This window comes from Myotis brandtii, unplaced genomic scaffold (assembly GCF_000412655.1).
Source record: "Myotis brandtii unplaced genomic scaffold, ASM41265v1 scaffold709, whole genome shotgun sequence".
NCBI classification, from domain to species: Eukaryota; Metazoa; Chordata; class Mammalia; order Chiroptera; family Vespertilionidae; genus Myotis; species Myotis brandtii.
In genome coordinates, this window is record NW_005370782.1 from 652128 (window position 1) to 671722 (window position 19595).

The 19595-nt window shown below is 37.1% G+C and overlaps 1 protein-coding gene across 1 annotated transcript in view; it reads left to right on the forward strand.

The window, feature by feature from the left end:
• Nucleotides 1-19595, forward strand: part of UNC13C (unc-13 homolog C (C. elegans)) — a 557952-nt gene that overhangs the window by 302400 nt on the left and 235957 nt on the right. Inside the window, exons 13-15 of the mRNA XM_005882381.2 lie at nt 6436-6592; nt 16610-16678; nt 18175-18264. Coding sequence (XP_005882443.1) covers nt 6436-6592; nt 16610-16678; nt 18175-18264 — 316 coding nt within the window. The remainder of the gene's footprint in view (nt 1-6435; nt 6593-16609; nt 16679-18174; nt 18265-19595) is intronic.

Here is a 19595-nt window from a genome sequence, read left to right on the forward strand (position 1 = left end):
AGCAGCGCTAAGGATGCCCGACTGCAGTTTAGGCCTGCTCCCCACTGGCAAGTGGACATCCCCCAAGGGCTGCCGGGCTGCCAGAGGGATGTCTGATTGCCATCTTAGGCCCAATCCCCTGGGGAGGGGGCCTAAGCCAGCAGGTGGTCATCCCCTGAGGGGTCCCAGACTGCGAGAGGGCACATGCCGGGCTGAGGGAACCCCCACCCCCGAGTGCACAAATTTTTGTGCACCGGGCCTCTAGTTGTAAATAATGCTGTAATGTACATTGGGATGCATATATCTTTTCAAATTAGTGTTTTGGCTTTCTTCAGATAAATACCCAGAAGTGGAATTGCTGAGTCATATGGTAGTTCTGTTTTTGATTTTTAAGAAACCTCCATACTACTTTTCATAATGGCTATACAAATTTATTATCCCACCAACAGTACACAAGGATTTCCTTCCCTCGACATCCTCACCAACACTTATTTGTTGTCTATTTGATGATAGCCATTCTGACAGGTGTGAGGTGATATCTCATTGTGGTTTTGATTTCTATTTCCCTGATGATTAGATGATTTGAGTATCTTTTCATTTTCTATTGACCATCTATATGTCTTCTTTGGAGAAATGTCTATTCAGGTTCTCTGCCCATTTTTAAATCAAATTGTTTTGGGGTGTTTTTGTTGTAGTTTGGTGTTAAGTTGTATTAGTTGCTTATATATGTTGGATATTAGATGTATCATTGGCAAATATCTTTTCCCATTCAGTAGGTTATCTTTTGGTTTTGTTAATGATTTTCCTTGCTGTGTAAAATTTTTTAGTTTCTTTTAGTCCAATTTGTATATATATTTTCTTTTGTTAGCCTTGCTCAAGGAGACATATCCAAAAACATATTGCTAAGAGAAATTTGACAATCTAATAACACTTAAAAAGTTTTGCTATCAATGTAAATATGATGTCTTCAAAAGTTTTACTATCAATGTAAATATGATGTCTTCATTTATTATTCATTGATGATCATTATTTGAAAATTAATTTTTATAGAAAATACACATTTTATGTTGATGTTAACATTATAATTATATGTACAATCATGTTTATAAGAATTGTATTTATTCTCTCGTTCTCCTGGCATTTCTTTTCATGTCAGACATTTTCAGTTGTCAAAAGCAAGTAAAGTGGAACTGAAAATTATATTTATGTTGATTTAGGTATCTTTTTTACCATTTGTGTTGCATGTGAGTGTTTTAGAAAATATCATGTTGATTATTTCTAATAATTTGGATAAGTTTCAGAATACTGACATTCTTCTGTCAGGTGCGAAGTATAACTTGAAGAGCAGCTTTTGACAATATTTTCCATATAATACTCTTGTATTTGAAGTATAACTTGAGTCCTAATCTATTGTTGGCCAATGAGTAACTCAACAACAGTTTATGAATAACCAACCATATCTTTGAATTTAAACTGGGTGCCTATTGAATCAATATTTTTCTGCTTTTCAAAACCTTGCTTCAGGGGACCAGAAAACCAAACAATCAACAACAACACTCAAATAGACATGGCAAGCTTATCTCAGGAGAATTTGCTCTTAATTTTTAAAAACACAAAATTGGGGAATTCAGCTTTAAAAAAGAAACATGTGTCCTATCTGTGTGGTAAAGATACTTACAAGTTTGGGAAAGAAAAGAACTGCTTAGTTCTTCTGGATTTTTCCATACACCATTTGATCAGGAAAATAAATCAAATTACAGTGTTATTGTTTTTTTTTTTAATATTTAACATCCTCTTATGCTTAGCCAAATCCCCAGGTAACTTCATAACCTTCCTCTTACATTAGAGATTGCTTGGTTTCTTTAGGCATACCCCCATATTTTTAAATATGAATTTGGAGTATAAATAAATAAGAAGAAAGTGTGTATTAACTCAGAGCATCTGGTTGTACATTATTGACTTTCCTCTTGTGTATTTCTCATCATAAGAAAGAGGCTGAATCTATTTTGCTGGTAAGTAACCTGACTGTTAATATGGAACTGCCCAGTCCTCAGGGTTCCTCTTACTTATTGTAAATGCTCTCTCATTTTACCACAGAACATTTTCTATGAGGGCACAATTTATTAGCCCTATTTGTTGCATAACAATGTATCCTTTGTTTTGGAGCATTCATGGGAAAGAGAAAAGGGATTGCAGTTTTCCTCTTAGACAAGTGATTGATCAAGGACCTAGAGGATTTGTTTTCATATGGTAAATGCACCCATCCATCTAAAGTAAAAGCCGTTTACCAATTTATGACAGTAATAGGAGCATGCGATTTATTTTTCAAAGGAGCACACTATTCCATGCATCTCACATCATAAGGTTGGGCATAGATCCTGTTTCCACTATGAGAATTAGGGAATCCTTGATGCTTTGCATTTATTTATGCAAACATATATTTTTAACAGTGTTCTGACAGACCAACTGTTTACCCCTGAACACATGCAGGAAATTTCATGTCAAGCATTAAGGTTGAAATTGTCCTCTGGAGGTGATCTCTGTTGAGCAAATACATATAAACTGAGTACTTAATGAGTCTTTCATTTATTGTAAAATGAAACCCAAGGTTTCTTACAAAATCTGAGATTCTATTAGGCTCCATAGTCATCCCTCTATAATACCAAATAAGAGAAAAGCATTAGGTCAATTTTTTTTTCCTTTGGTGAGCTTAACAACCTATACTTTGGTGCTAATCATCCTACACGAATTCATATTTAAACCAGAACTGTTGGGATATAGTTTACTTTAATGCCACTAGTCTATTTTAGCTTCCTGAGCCAGGAATCTGCTTTCTAAGGAGATTGCTGCTCAATGAAGTCATTCATTCCTTTAAGAAATATTTACTGAGCACCTACCATGTGCCAGGAAGTTCTCTAGGCACTGAGGATACATTAGTGAACAAGAAGGCAAGGTCCAGTTCTTCACAGAGCCACATTTCAGAAGACGTAATGTATTTATTTGATAGACACTTTCTAAGTATCTAAGAAAGAGGACTTATACAGGGCAATGGGGATTCAATAATAAAAGATGGCTCTTGTGCCCACTAAGTTCATAATATAGGGGGAACAGGAAGAAGAAATTAAATAATAAAACAATATAATAGAAATATGCATGTGTGCTATAAGAACATAGGCATGGGGGCAAATTAAGGCATATATGAAGAGAGGTGTCAGAGAGAGCTCATGGGCAGCTTGCATGTCCCATTCCGACTTGCTATCCAACTTTGATCATTTCTCTAAACCCTATGCATTTTATTACTTTACTAGAGGCCCAGTGCACAAAAATGTGTGCACTCGGGGAGGTGTCCCTCAGCCCGGCCTCTGCCCTCTCGCAGTCTGGGACCTCTCAGGGGATGTCCACCTACTGGCTTAGGCCTGCTCCCCGGGGGATCGGGCCTAAGCTGGCAGTTAGACATCCCTCTGGCAGCCCGGGAGCCCTCGGGGGATATCCACTTGCCAGCGGGGAGCAGGCCTAAGCTGCAGTCGGACATCCTTAGGACTGCTGAGGAGGCGGGAGAGGCTCCCGCCACCACCGCTGTGCTGGCAGCCATCAGCCTGGCTTGTGGCTGAGCAGAGCTCCCCCTGTGGGAGCGCACTGACCACCAGGTGACAGCTCCTGCAGTGAGCGTCTGCCCCCTGGTGGTCAGTGTGTGTCATAGTGACCAGTCATTCCCAGTCATTCTGCTGTTAGGGTCAATTTGCATATTACCCTTTTATTATATAGGATTTCTCCTACATAATTCAAAAACCTCTGTAATTGAGCACCAGCAATCAATAGCACCTATGAAACACTGATGCTTTTGACCAAAAGAGAAGTGATCCTTAAAAGTTCAAACCCCTGCCCTGGCTGGTTTGGCTCAGTGGATAGAGCAACGGCCTGTGGACTGAAGGGCCCCAAGTTCGATTCTGGTCAAGGGCATGTACCTTGGTTGTGGGCAAATCCCCGGTGGGGCGTGTACAGGAGGCAGCTGATCGATGTTTCTCTCATCATTGATGTTTCTGACTCTCTATCCCTCTCACTTCCTCTCTGTAAAAAAATCAATAAAATAAAATAAAAATTAAAAAAAGTTCAAGCCCCTCTTTAGCAACAAGGATGGATAAAACATTTACTCATCACTGAAATGCATGCTACTCTGAATTCTCTGGAGCAAATGTGATAAATACTGCTTTAGTATATTTCTAACATCAAGAATACAGATATTCTTTCCTTTCATCTTGTATTGTTTCTCTGAAAACCCTTATAAGGATTTAAGAATCATTATTTTTTTAGTGCTGCTTTCTAATCACCCTGCTATTGTGGTCATTAAAAATAGTTGAGAGATTTTAAAATCTTTTAATCAAAGGCATTTTCATCCCTTGAAAACCACAAGATGGGTGTCATTAGGGACAGTTATCCATGAAAAGACAGGGGAGTTAGATATTTTTTTCTCCATTATGATACCGACAAAACAAAAGCAAGTGAGCTGAATCCACATGTGTTATTTGAAGTACACATGACTTCAAATATTTTCCCAGTCATAATTTGAGAATTAATGGTTGACAATATTATGGCAGTTGCTTGAGCTAAAAACATGCCTAGTAACAATCTCATTATTGCCAATTCAAGCATTGTCTTTTTGGAGTTCGTTACTTCAACTTTTCCCATGGCACTGAAATTCCATTTGCTAAATTGATTTGACACTAACTCTACTTTCTTGAAAAAATGAAGTCAAGTGATTTTAACATTATTAATTAATTGTTCTTAATCAAGTCTGTGTAGGAATTGTTAAGCATTTCTAGAAATTATAGTAGTACTGTTTGACCTATTTTATTTGAAGGTATACTTTTTGAAGGGGTGGTTTGCTGCAAGGATATACTCTGTCATTTAAATTGCTAATTGTACTTTTAATCCTGTTTCATCTCTTCCCCTTAGGATAATTTAAGTAGTATTGGAACTGCAGCTCTTAAAAGGAAATGATTTTCAAAGAGATGGTTAGAAGCAAAAAAGCAGGCCTTGGCAGTAACCACACATAAAGAAAGGGCACACCAGCTCTGAGGCAGACACATTGCCAGAGTGAAGCCCATTACAAGCCTGGTAGCTGAACACTCAGAAAGTCAAAGATGCCTCAGGCATCGCATAATCCACAATTATGGATTGACCTCTAATTTGGGCCTAACAAATATAATTATGAGTTGTAGGGGGGAGAAAGAAATGCGAAATCATAGTGCTAGAGAAATTTTAATTTCTATATTTGATATCTTTATGTAAATTTGTAGTATTTAATAGATAGTAATGAGAATTAATTTAGTGTATAATAAAGTCAAAATATTTACCCAAAAGAAGCAATCAGTGATCATCTAATTCCAGGGTTAAATTGCACAAGTTATGTAACTCTCATGGTATATATTGTTTGTTATTCATGATCCTCAAAGATCCACGTTTAAAACTTTAACCTACTTTTATTAGCTAGCATCGTAATAAGCTCTAGGAGAGTGGCCTGGCTGAGATCTAAGAGAAGCCATCCTTTGAAGGACCACTAGCCATTTCACTTGAGGTGGCACTCGGGCCATTTATGTATGTATGTGCGCTCTGTGCTTGCACTCACTACTACAAAGTCCACTGATGGGGGTGGAGCACACATTACTGTGGTAGGACAGCAACATGGGTCCAGATTATGTCCTGAAAATTTCCTTCCTCCGTGCACAACTTATCTTTTCACTTTCATCCCTCAGCCGTGCTTTCCCTGCTCAGGTCTTTTGTTATGGTTCCAATGAAACAGGTTCTCTTGAGAGGAGTAACAGAACTGAACACTTACTGCTTCTGATGTGTGTAACATATGATACTATCACTCAAGGTACAAAAGGAATGGTTTTTAAGGATAAAGCTGGCATAATCCGACCTGCCCTCACTACTCATCTGTTGGCTTAATTAAATCCTGGCTTTAGCAAAATGCTTGGGAGACAGAACTGCTTATGGAAGATAATCCGTTATGACAAAAGCTCACAAGCTGGACTCAAGGCAGATGTTACATTTACTTTTTCAATCAATGTGCAGTCTGAGGAGGGCCTCTTGCTTTACCCATGAAATGAGTGGGGGCACAGCTGCTGGGGAAAAGGAGACGCTGTGTTATTGCTTCCCCACGGTGCTAGAGTCTCTGGAAATTGCACTTTCGGTGTCTACACACAACACTCTCACAGTTGAAAGGGTTTAAGCACACACCCTGTGGCAAATCATATTCTAATTAAGCCACTTCACATCTGTGAGTGAGAAATTTTTAAAGGGCCAAAATTGCTTTCTATTTCAATTAGAGATATGGGAGTTTTTGGTCCTTTTCAGATGCAGTTGAGGAATTATTTAATTACTGGTGTTAGAAGTTATGCTGTTGTTTGAATTATGTAATTCTTGTTTAAAGGGCTCGATGTTCTTGTCTTGCAGGCACTTCTCATGTCTGTCTTCTAAATACATGTGCCCTGGCGTCCCTGCCATCATGAGCACTTTGCTGGCGAATATAAATGCTTTCTATGCTCACACGACAGTTTCAACAAATGTGCAGGTTTCTGCCTCAGATCGATTTGCCGCTACCAATTTTGGTGTAAGTATTGTTTTGTTAATTATAAAATTTCTAGTAGCTTATGGGAGTTACATATTAAAGGAGCATTGGACTCCAGATATTCTTGGAATCTCATTGCAGACGGTATATCTTAGGGAATATCAATTACTACAATTGGGCTAAAGCTAAAAGTCCATCTGAAACATATTCAGTGAAATAATTTTGACAGTCAGTAAGCATCTTCATTAGATGAAGTCTCCATATCTGGAATGACCTTTTCCAATGGGGGAAAACATACATTTTGTGAGAGTATTGGTATTTTGTAAGAAATTCTCCATGTATGCAAATTTGGGATTCGCCATTGCAGACACTTTTCCCTGGTAAATGTGAGCTTGGTTGACTTCTCTATTAGCCTTCATTTATACTTTCTGTTGGTTTCTACTGGTACTGATGGATAACAGCATATCTTCTAAGTAAAAAAAATAATAATAATCTTATATAATAAAAGCATAGTATGCAAATTGTCCCCTCGACTGGAGTTCTTCTGGGAGTTTGACCAGGGGGAAGGGAGGGAGGCCCCAGCTGGCAGCCGGCAGCCAGCAGCTGCTAGGGACCCTTACCAGTGCATGAATTTTGTGCATTGAGCCTCTGGTAGATGTATAAAGAGTCTAACAGAACTACCTGTATCTAATTAAGATTGTCCACATGAAGTATTCAAATGCATCAGAAACGCATTGAAAAGTAAAAATGCAAGGATCCTGTGGAATCTCAATTATTATCTACTGCCCCTGTCACTGGAACTCATTCTCCATAAGCAATAAATTAAATTGAGCCCAGCCAATGTGGCTCAGTAGTTGAGTATTGACCCAAGAACCAAGAGATCCCCTGTTTAATTCCTGGTCAGCAGCCAATGAATGTTTCTATCTGTCATCGATCTTTCTATCTTTCTATCCTTCTACCTTCCCCTCTCTCAAATCAATAAAAACATATTTTCAAAAAATTGAAATTGACAAAACTTGAAATAGGATATAAATTAACTAATCTTAGTAAAGTGGTAAAGATCTAAACTAAGAATTAGTGGAGATCAAGAAGGAAGAACAAATTTCAGAGCTTTTCAGGGTATAAAATCAACCTCATTAAGTATCTTTAAGGATGTGGACAGTGAGGGAAATGGAAAAATGCCTGGAAAGATTCCCAAGGTTTTGGCCAGGGCACCTGGGTAGTCCAGGAGCTCTGTTCACTATCCCTGAGAGACAGGTATTTTTCCATGAGACTGCAGTTACATTTCCCACTGAACTTCCAAATTGGTTCACTGAATAGAATTCGTGATTGATCGTGGTGTTAGAAATCAAATGTAGGACATTATGTGTCATAGAGTAGAAACAAATGAAACCAGCAAATAAAAGGGTGTAAAGCCGGGGGAGGGGCAGGAGAATGTGCTGCTGTGTTTACTATTTTCTTATCTTTTTCATCTAAAAGAAAATGCATGTGAGGTGGGTAAGATGAGGTGGAATGAATCAAAGGAAAAAGTGATTGTTATTTAATGACAAGTCAAAATAAACACTAGTAGAAGAAAATTAGTAAGCCAGTTCAGTCATTTAAACCTGTTTCTCAATCTGCTCTATGTGGACAAGAATTATTTCTTTAACATGTTTCTCAAATTAAAATGAGGAAGAGGTGGTAAGCCAGTTTGTAAACATTGAAAGTGCTCTAGCCCTAACCGGTTTGGCTCAGTGGAGAGAGCGTCGGCCTGCGGACTGAAGGGTCCCAGGTTCGATTCCAGTCAAGGGCATGTACCTTGGTTGCGGGCACATCCCCAGTAGGGGGTATGCAGGAAGCAGCTGATCGATGTTTCTCTCTCATCGATGTTTCTAGCTCTCTATCCCTCTCCCTTCCTCTCTGTAAAAAAATCAATAAAATATATATTTTTCAAAAAAAAGAAAGTGCTCTATGTAATAAGATATGAAGATTTCATTTCTCCTGCCCTACCTATAGTCTAAACCAAGCATGTCAAACCCATGGCCTGCAGGCCACATGCAGCCCACAACAAATATTTTTGCGGCCCAGCCAATATAATGGTATGTAAGAAATGTTTTAATAAAAAATTCATAACTTGACTTGGCTGGCTTGGCTCAGTGGATAGAGCATCGGACTCTGGACTGGGGGGTCCCAAGTTCGATTCCAGTCAAGGGCACATGCCCGGGTGGTGGGCCTGACCCCCAGTGGGGGCTGTGCAGGGGGCAGCCGATTGATGGTTCTTTCTCATCATTGATGTTTCTAACTCTCTTTCCCTCTCCCTTATACTCTGAAATCAATAAAAATATATTTTTTAAAAAAGAAAAAGAAAAAAATCATAACTTAATTTTTACAATATCCTGTTATACATAATTATTAATATCGCCCTACAACATTCGCTAATGACTGATTACTGTAATCGTGTTGCAATCATTTTCCTTACGTGCCTTATGCGCAGGCGCACCATTTCTCTCCACTAATACAAGGTGCAAATATTTTAGCAGCTGATGGCCACGTCATTAGTCTTGAACTGACTTGTTTGGTGTGTGCAACAGGAAATATTTCGCTTTTGGAGAAAAGAAAAATAGGTTTATTTGGGTTACACTTATTAATTTGTGCAGTTATTCAGTATCTGGTAAGTTAATGTTCAAGAAAAAATATTAATTTTTATTAAAATGTTCTATTATTTTATACTAACGATTATTCATTTTTATTTTAGCCCTTTGTATTCAACACGTCTCCATTGAAATAAACCTATTTCTATGAAAATTGGAGCTTTTTTTGTGGTCCACATAAACTTAAACTTTGTTTATTTGGCCTGTGTTAGCCTTTAAATTTGATATGCTTGGTCTAAACAGTACACCACCAGGTACTTTTGTTCTACAGTTTGACTCTTGCAACAGCTGGGACCAAAAAGCATTCCCTAACCAGCCCAAGAAAATACGATCATGAGTAATACCAGATCATAGAGTAATTTTATTATAAACACCTCGTTTTGGTAACAGCACTGATTGTCCCAGGATTTTACCTGAAACATAAAGCATTCAGTGTTATGAAATTGTTTTGCTTTTAATATTCTGCCTGGGTACATTGTGCAGAATAAGCCAACGTTGTGAAACACGGAACCTTTTACCACTGAGAAAGAAGATGTGTTTACATGATTAATATCCAACATAAACGCTACCTGGAGGGAAATAAGTAGCATGCTTTTTCACTTCACGCTGACCCAAAGAAGAAAAACCAAATTGATTTCAGTTCTTTTCAGTGTTTCAGTGGAAATATGGTTATAACAAACTTCATTTTGTAAATCAAATGACTTATTGTAGAGGAGGTTTCAAAAGAAAATCTCAAACTACATCTGGATACATCGGTGAGATGGTATGCAAATGCAACCATATTTTTCTCTACCTATTGAAAATAAGGTTATTTGTACATATATGTAGGTAAAGTGTCTCCTCCGTGCACTTTAAAGCTTGACGTTCTTATTTACCTGGCTTTTGAAGCTGATACTATTACTTGTAACCATTATATTGGACCTTATTTATCCGTCACAAAGTGTAACTAAGACAGTTTGAGTCTTCAAAAGTTAAACCCATGGGAAAAGCTATTTTACTAATGAAGATTTAAAAACAAATACTCAAGGGAAGAAAACAATTTTTGGGTACAGGTGTTATTTGAAGTCATAGTTTAGATGAAAATATTCAAGAATAAAGTGAAACAGACAGAATCTTTGTGGGTGGAGAGGATGGGCAAAGCAAATTTTGCTGAGGAAAATGATTAAAGAAATTGAACAAAAATGATAATAACATGATATTATGAAAGGCAAGGTAACCATTTTTAGAAAAGGGGAGTATATAACATTGTCAAGTGTTGCAAAAAAAGTTCAAATAATATGGGGAAAGAAATGAGCCTATTGGATTTGGCAATTAGGAGATCATTGCTTAGTGAAACAGTTGAGGTTAAAATCTAATGTCATAGTGTTCCTCAGTGAAGGACAGAGGTGAATGGTTGTGTGAACTAGGGTTCATTTATTCACTAACATATAATGTAATCATTAAAGTCAAGTTTTTAAAGAAACGTTCATATAATTGAGCAATGCCCATGTTATAATGATAAATGAAGAAAAGGATACAAAGCTCTAAATAAGACAGTAACCTCTATTTCATCACCAACTTTTACCCTTGTTTTCACATTTTTATTATAAAACTTATAAAAAATAATGTAGAAAGGGAGCAAGGCTTTAGGGATGAGTAATATTTTCTGATGTCCACGAAGTAGTAGAAATACTACATCAGGCATGGGAGACATTTGAGGAAAGGAAAGGAGAAGTAAAGATGCAAAATAAGCTGAAAGAATTTTGTATAATGTAGCCTGCCTACTGAGCATGGCAGATAGAATAAAAAATGGAAGTATAAGACAATGCCATGTTTGGGGGTTGATATTAAATTGCCCACTAATATGTTTGGACTTCATCTTGGGGCAAAGGGTATACTTTGATAGAATCTTTTACTTAGATCACTCTCTAGAGGAAATATTACAGAGGGGAAAGATAAAATGAGTATGAGACAGAGAGTTCAGTTGTAGTAATAGAAACCATCCAAGCAACTTTAAATTGAAAGGGTTTTGGCACAGAGAATTAGATGCTTACAATTATCATCTGAAGGACTGGAGGAGGATCCTTCTGTAATAATTCTTAAAATATCACAGTGAAACTGATTTGCAAGAGAAGCTATGAGCTTTCCTACAGTCAGAAAGATGAACCAGAAGGCTGCTTCTATTTACAATGCAACAGTCTTTATAAAACCACAGAGCTAGTGACCTGGGACTGAGAAGTAAATATCTCCAGGACTTAACTTAGCAGCAGAAGTAAACCAAGAAGCAGGAATGTCTGCTTTCCAAAGGTAGTAGCTCCCATGCATCTAATAGGCAGAAACTAAGATAATCGCGGAAACCTAGCTGCAAAGGAGTTTGAGAAATACAGCATTTAGTTTTCTAGTCTCGAAACTACAGGGAATCACACTGAAGAAAGGAGAAATGAGTAAACCAGTTCCTGGTATTGAACACGGAAGGACTAAATAGAAATCAGTGAGAAGGCTGATGCGCTAGCCCTGGTAAGACAAAGTAATGCCGCATCTAGTAGACAATGGTTTAGAGAAAATGAAGTGATGTGGCAAAGGAGAGAATGAATGTGGAAAACATTTGGGATGAAATGATTTCTTTATGACTTGCTAAGTGATTAGTTCTAGTTTTTGTGCTGCCTAAACCTTAGACTATTTCGTAAGACTCTCATTAAGAAGAATGTAAAATTGTCAATGAAACATTTGCTATACATTTAATATTTATTTCTAATAAAAATAAATCACAATGAATTAGAGGTTATTATAAGACAAATTCCACAAATATTACAAATTCCAGAAAAACAACATAATATTTTTATTAATTAGCTTCCTGACACATGTCTATAAAAGTTTTTTTTTACAGTTTTTGACTGCAGATGCTAGATCACTTCTTCGTATGAAAGAAAATTCTGAAATATATTATTTTTATTGATAAAAAGATAATTCACTCTTTTCTAGCACAGTTGATCAAACTTTTAAAATTGATACTTTAGAAAACTTTCTTTCACTTTCATAATTCATTGCTAATGCCACATAGCTTTTAATGACTTATCAAACTTGAGAATACATTTATTATACTTTTTTTCTTGTGTGATGTCAAATCAAAAATTGAACCCAATGAAGTTAAACAGTTAAGGAAGACTTCATTTAAGGCTATTGCAATAGGGAAGAGAGGCAAGCCGGAGCTCAACTCCCCTGAAACAAGGGCTGGAATAAGATAGAAAAAAAATGTACATGAAGATATTAGGGGGAAGGATGATCAATAGAACATGTTCAGCATATTGAGTTTGTAAAAGTCTTTCTGTGGCTACTAGGCCATCTTTGTTTGCTAATTGACATCCATCAAAATTAGTCTCCTACCCTCCTGCCAAGACTGGGAGATAGGGTTGCTATCTTTTGAATACTTACATTTCAAAGGGATGGCTTTCAAGTACTTGAGAAAGACATTAGCGGCTTATAAAACTGGTAAGAGGCATCATTTTAAAAGATTTACATCTCAAAAGGGTAGAGAAGAAATGTGCAATTATACAGTTTCTAAAGAAAATACTCAAAATAAAAAAGGGAGGTCAGGACCTAGAGTCAAGAACAGAAGCCTGTGTAAAGCTTAGTCAAACTGAGGGAAGCTACTAAGCTCTCTTGATCAGTGAATAATAACATCTCACTGCTTTTCAAGCTTGCCTGTGAAGGGACTTCTTAAATGCTCTTTGAATCGAAGACATTTACTAAGGTATTAAGATGTTTATCCTTGATAGCAACATTGGAGTGGCATTTTATAATGTTATAGAATCTCTGTTGGTATCCATATTAACTTCAAATCAATTAATTCCAACATTCATTAAATTACCAAAAATGATCGAAATAGCCTCTGTATTACTTCTATTTGAAATGTTTCTGCTTTTCTTATTCAATGATTACTTTTGGTATCATCTAGAAAAAAGGTCTTCACAATTTGTCAGTCCAGGTCAGAATAATTTTTACTCCTATTCTGGCAAATGTTATAAAAACCTAAGATCAGCCAGAACTGGTTTGGCTTAGTGGATAGAGCGTCGGCCTGCAGACTCAAGGGTCCCGGGTTCGATTCCGGTCAAGGGCATGTTCCTTGGTTGCGGGCACATCCCCAGTGGGGGGCATGCAGGAGGCAGCTGATCAATGTTTCTCTCTCATTGATGTTTCTGGCTCTCTAAGTCTTCACAATTTGTCAGTCCAGGTCAGAATAATGTTTACTCCTATTCTTGCAAATGAAAAAAACACCTAAGATCAGGTGAGCACTTGACCAGGGCTCCTCCCAAGAAAGCTGAGGCCAGTGAGTGCGCCCAAAGCTTAGGTATCTTTATCTTCAAGTGAAATTGTCCCTGCCATTGGGTGAGGCACTGAGAAGAAAGGAATGGAAGAGAGAGAAGAGTCCAGGATGCTGCAGAGATTTTTGCACCCCTTCCTTGTAAGGGCTTTTCCTTCCACAGTTCCAGGATCCTAAGGAGACCCACTAAGAATGCAGTTGTGCAGTAGCAATAGCTTCCCCCTACTCAAAATCTCCCCGTTGCCCAAGGGCCAAAACTACTGATTTTGTATGGCTCATGACCTAAGATTGGATTTTAGATTTTTTAAATTGTTAAAACAGTCAAAAGAAGACTATTATTTGTGGGACATAAAAATGATATGAAATTCAAATTTCAATGTCCATGCACAAAATTTTATTGGAAAAAAAACCCAGCCCCATTTGTTTATATATTGTCTATGGGAGCTACTATGCTACAACACAGAATTTAATAGCTGTGACAAAGGCTACAAAGCTGAAAATATTTACTATCTGGATCTAGTTTTTCTTATCAACTAGTTAAATCTACACTTTTGATAACTGATAATACTTAGTATTCTTGTTATTGATTTTATCCCTACCAAATGCCAGACATGGAGTCCTTATCCAAAGCAAAGAACTGAATAATATGGCAGTTTCTGACTCTATGGCATGCACTTTAGGGGAAACAGTCTTTAATCACCCAGTCTTTTATTCTTCAAATCACACCACGCAGGCAGTAGGCCTCCTCTGCTCCTGCAAAGGTAATTGCACTCAAGTTGAATAGAAATATGGAAGTTAAAATTAAATTTCAAGCTGTCCTGCTGTTTAAAGGATCTCTATAAAAATTTAATCAGCAGTGCACTTTTAATTTCACATTATCTGATATTGTTTGAGATTTTGTGACAAGCCTGGCAGTGTTCTCCACAGTTTTCTATTTATCTTGAATGTAAAATTTTCCAGCTGGTTACTGAAGACCCAGGTAGGAACCACATGTGTGATCTGTAACAGTCACGGTTTTGTTCAGCGTCGTGAAACAGAAACTCAAACAAACTTAACTAGATAAGATTTTTTTCTCCATGTAACCTAAGGACAGAGGTAATAGAAACCCAGGGCTACTGTAGCTGCTCAGAATTGTAATTTTTTGAAAGGGTGGGCAGACATGGCAAGGGTGAGGTGTGGGGACTCCTAGCTTCTTGCTCCAGACACTATTGTTACCATTTACTTAGCTTTTCATCTTATAGCCACAGGATGACTGCTTTACCTTCTAGGATCTAGTCTACATTTAAGGTGGGGAAAAGGAGGAAAACACAAAGAGCAAATGGGAAAAACAAAAACAAAACTAACAAAGACTTACGTGGCAAACAGTAATACGGCAAACACTGCCTGCCACACACTCTTTTGAATCTTTCCAAATAGGAATTCATTGATAATAGGCTGAGTTCACCCTCTGACCTAAACCAGGCTACATGGCCATTCCTAGAGGCAAAGAGGTCTGGGAAAGTGGGCATCTTGTAATGGACACATTTGACTCATGCGATTTCATTAGTAAGGAAGAGTGGAAGGATGGATATAGAGCAGACAACCAGGATGGTTGGTCCCAGTGTATATAGCAGGGCCAGTGATTTGGGCCAGAGCATGGTTGACTAGGGTCACGCCAGCTGTCTTGATGATTTGTACCAATCACAGAGGTCAGTTGAAGAGGTCAGAGATATGACATCAACACATTTTCTTTTATAATCATTGAATAACTAACTTTGCTATGGACTAAACTGATTATTATAATAGCTCTTTTATTTTTTTTAAATTTTGATTGAGAGCCACTGATCCACATGTACTAGTATGGGGGGAATAAAAGGTTAATAAAGGATAGTATGAGCCAGGTCCTCTCCTGGGAAGGTATGATGGAAATGGAAAAGAAAACTTTTATACCGTCAACTCAACAGTATTTTTCAGTTGTTTTATAGGAGAGTCTTATCCACTGAACAAGTGGCAACCTTCTGAAAAGCAAGGTGCATTTATTAGATTGCTTTATTGCCTCCATAAAGGTTAACACAGAAGCAATATTCAAACTGTGTTCACGAATGTGTAAACCTGATAAATTTTCACTTTATTCAGAAAATTGAAATTTCAACTTAGGAACAATTCATCAACTCAATTAATATTCAGCTCACTTCATCAAGATCAGTAATTTCAAGGGAATAAGAGTTCTATACCCCATAAATCCAACTTGTATGTGAAAACACTAAAAAAATGTTTCACTTTTGCCAGTGTCTTCAAAATGTATTTTAGTATATACAGAATATTAATGTAGGCAGAGACATTGACTATAATTTACTCCTACCCCCATATATTTTTTATTGTAATTTTTGGTTAGAAATTTGAGACTCAGAATGGTGGGACTATCTACCTATAAAGTTCGTGCATGAGACTGATATTTTTACTCAATGTTTTTCATCCACACAACTTTATCCTTATGTTTATTAGCAAAACTTCTTATTCTTATCATCTTCAAATCCCTATGAAGAGGTCGGTCCAATACCAACACAGAATCAAGGGGAAGCATTAGTGTTTTGTTTTTGTTGCCCGATATTTTATACTTTTTTTTAGCCTAAAACATAAACATAAGTTAAAAGCAATAGATCCTTTCAGATTGTGAAGTCTGTACATGTTACCAAAAAGAAATTGCTTTTTGAAATTGTTTTTGAAAAAACAGCAGCTGTTCCCACTTCCATAGGTGGGAGAAGTATTAAAAAAAACACACACACACTAAAATTTATTTCTGGGGAGGTGGGCTGGTGTGTGTGGGTAGAGAGATGGGTTATATTTTCTCTTCCTGACTCATATTGTCATGAATCAGTACTGTGGCAATTCAGTTGCCTGCTCTCTTTCTACAGTACATAATTCTCTGGATACTTTCTCATTCATCACAGAGAGCCAGTGTGACTTACTGAAAGAATGTGAATTTGGTGTCAAAGAGACCTTATTTTGAGACACTGCTCTGTCACATACCAGCTCTATAATCTTGGACAAGTCGTTGATATTTTTGAACCTTGATTTCTATGAAATGGGGACAATAACTGATAGTGACCATTTATTTCCATTCTCCTATTTTGTGTTTTCTTTGGACAGAGGGAAAGATTCATAAAACTACTAGACCAGTTGCACAACTCTTTAAGGATTGACCTGTCAAAGTATAGGGTATGTACAAAATGATTTGACTAAAGGTAAAATATTGTGCTTGGCTCAGATGATTTCTTGTCATACTGTAAAAAGCTATTCATTATGTAAGGGAAAAGCAAAAAATCCTGATTATGGGATCTCATTTCCTGTCACATTAGAAGGGTCTGCTAAATGAGCAAGCGTTTGTCCCTTGGTCATGTACCTAGCCTCACATAAGCCTACAGCAATACTGTGTGTGTAGCTTAATTTTATGATTCTTTCAATAACCATCAGATTGAGTGGCCATCAGCTAATTTATGGAGTGGATATATGGCCCAGTGCTCATCTTGAAAACTCATTCCTTGTTTCTGAGATATCCTGCTAATATTTCCCTAGCTTTTGAGATACTTGCTGCTTAAGGCATTCCTTCTGGATCAGTACAATGTGATCTTTAAGCTGTGCAGAGTTCATTGTCAACAATTCTATACTGCCTCTCCAGGTGAAACACACACACAAATATATATATATATGAATATAAATACATATAGTTTTAGTTACAAAAAATAATTACAATTGTTATTCACATAAAAACTATAGTAATAATGATTGCATTCTTTATTTAGCAGTTTACCCTAAACATCTTTTTATATCTGCACACATGTATTTCTCCTGTATTCAACTTTCAGTCTCTTATTGATGGACATCTTAATTGCATATTTCTAGAAATTATAATACCAAATTTTGTCAAACTCACCCTTTATATTGGAACTGGGGCCAACACTATGAGAAGAGAACTGCACGCCAGGAAATGAAAAGATATTTGAGGGGAAACAGGGACTTGAGTTCACTCATTCACCATCATTTAGACACCCCAACTCTGCCACCCCAACTCTGCTCCAGTTCATTAATAGCTAGAAGTTACCTATGATTTTTCCAGAGAGCCATTTAAGAAGCTACTCTGAAAATATCTCCATTGTTGTTGACATATCTCACCAAGTCTCACTGATAGAAACTTTTTGTTAAAATCCACAGTACTTCAAGGAGAGACTTTGCAGTACAGTCTTATTTTTTTAATAAAGTTTCTTTGTGATTAAAAGTCAATGTAGCCCTGATCGGTTTGGCTCAGTGGATAGAGCGTCGGCCTGGGGACTGAAGGGTCCCAGGTTCGATTCTGGTCAAGGGCATGTACCTTGGTTGCGGGCACATCCCCAGTAGGGGGTGTGCAGGAGGCAGCTAATCGGTAACACATGTAAATATTCCCAAAGTATTTTTGAAAAAATTACCTATATCGAGAAAATTATAAATATTTTCAAATATATGTTGTCTTCCTCTCTTTTAGTAGCAACACTATTAAATAACAAGGAATAATATTGCATTCATAATATCATTTTGTATATTTTTATTGCATTATGGGAATAAATAAAAAGATATAGCTTCCTAAGACTAAGAAGAGTATATTTCAAAATTGTTTACTTTCTGTGATGTTTCACATTAATGCTGATAATTTACCCATTTTCTGTTTCCTAATTGACCAGGAAAACTTTCCTGCTGGCAATGCTGAAAGACTGCAAGACCTGAAATCAACTGTGGACTTGCTAACAAGTATCACCTTTTTTAGACTGAAGGTACCTTATTTTATTTCTGTCACTGACTTAGTGAGATATAACACATTTATTCTCTGGTTAAAGTCTGATTTTACCTTTCATTTTGATTGAAATATAGTTTATATACAATGTTATAATAGTTTCTGGTGTACAACATAGTGGTTCGATATTTACATACATTATGAAGTGATCACCATGATAAGTCTAATTTCCTTCTGTCACCATACAGTCACTACAGCATTATTGATTATATTCTCTATACTGTTCATTACTTCCCTGTGACTTATTTATTTTATAATTGGACATTGGTACTCCTAACCCCCTTTACCCATTTTACCCATTTCCCCACCGCATCCCTCTGTCAACCACTAGTTGGTTCTCTATCTATGAGTCTGCTCCTGTTTTGTTTTGGTTGATCATTTGTTTTGTTTTTTTAGATTTCACACATAAGTGAAATCATATGGTATTTGTCTTTCTCTGTCTTATTTCGCTTAGCATAATACCCTCCAGTTTCATCTATGTTGTTGAAAATTGCAAGATATTATTCTTTTTATGGCTAATATTTCAGTGCACACGTGTGTGCGTGTGTGCGTGTGTGCGTGTGTGCATGTGTGCGTGCGTGTGTGTGTGTGTGTGTTTGTGCACACGTGTGTGCGTGTGTGCATGTGTGTGTGTGTGTGTGACATTGACTTTATCCATTCAGCTATCTGTGGACACATAGGTTGCTTCAATATTTTGGATATTGTAAATAGTCCAATATAATAAAAGGGTAATATGCAAAACAGCGGAACAACCAGTCAGGCTAAAACCTTGGGATCTGACTCCTCTCTTTCTCTCACATCAATCATATAATGACAGCAAATCCTGCTGTTCATTTCAAAATTAATCCAAATAGGATTTTTTATAACAGCCAACTTTTAGCTTACCACTATAGTCCAAGCACTGTCTTCTCTTGACTGGATTACAGCACTATTCACATCACTGGTCTTTTCTCTTATTCTATAGCCCACCTTAAGACAGCATTAGGGAACCTTTTAGAGGATAAGGTCATTTTGCTCTTCTACTCAAAGAGTCCAATTTCTCTCCACCTTGATCAAAGTTAAGGTTCTTACAATAGCATGTATATAGTTTTTCTCCAGTTCCATCCTCTTATTTCTCTGAGTTCATATACTATTGCTATCCTCTGTATTTATTCTGCTCCATTGAGATACCTCTTATCGTCTCTTCTCTATTTTTTCTTCTCAACATGCATCATCATCTACACTAATAAAAGAGAAACATGGTAATTAGTGTACGACCGCTACCCTTCCCATTGGCTAATCAGCATCTCCTTATGCAAATTAACTGTCAAC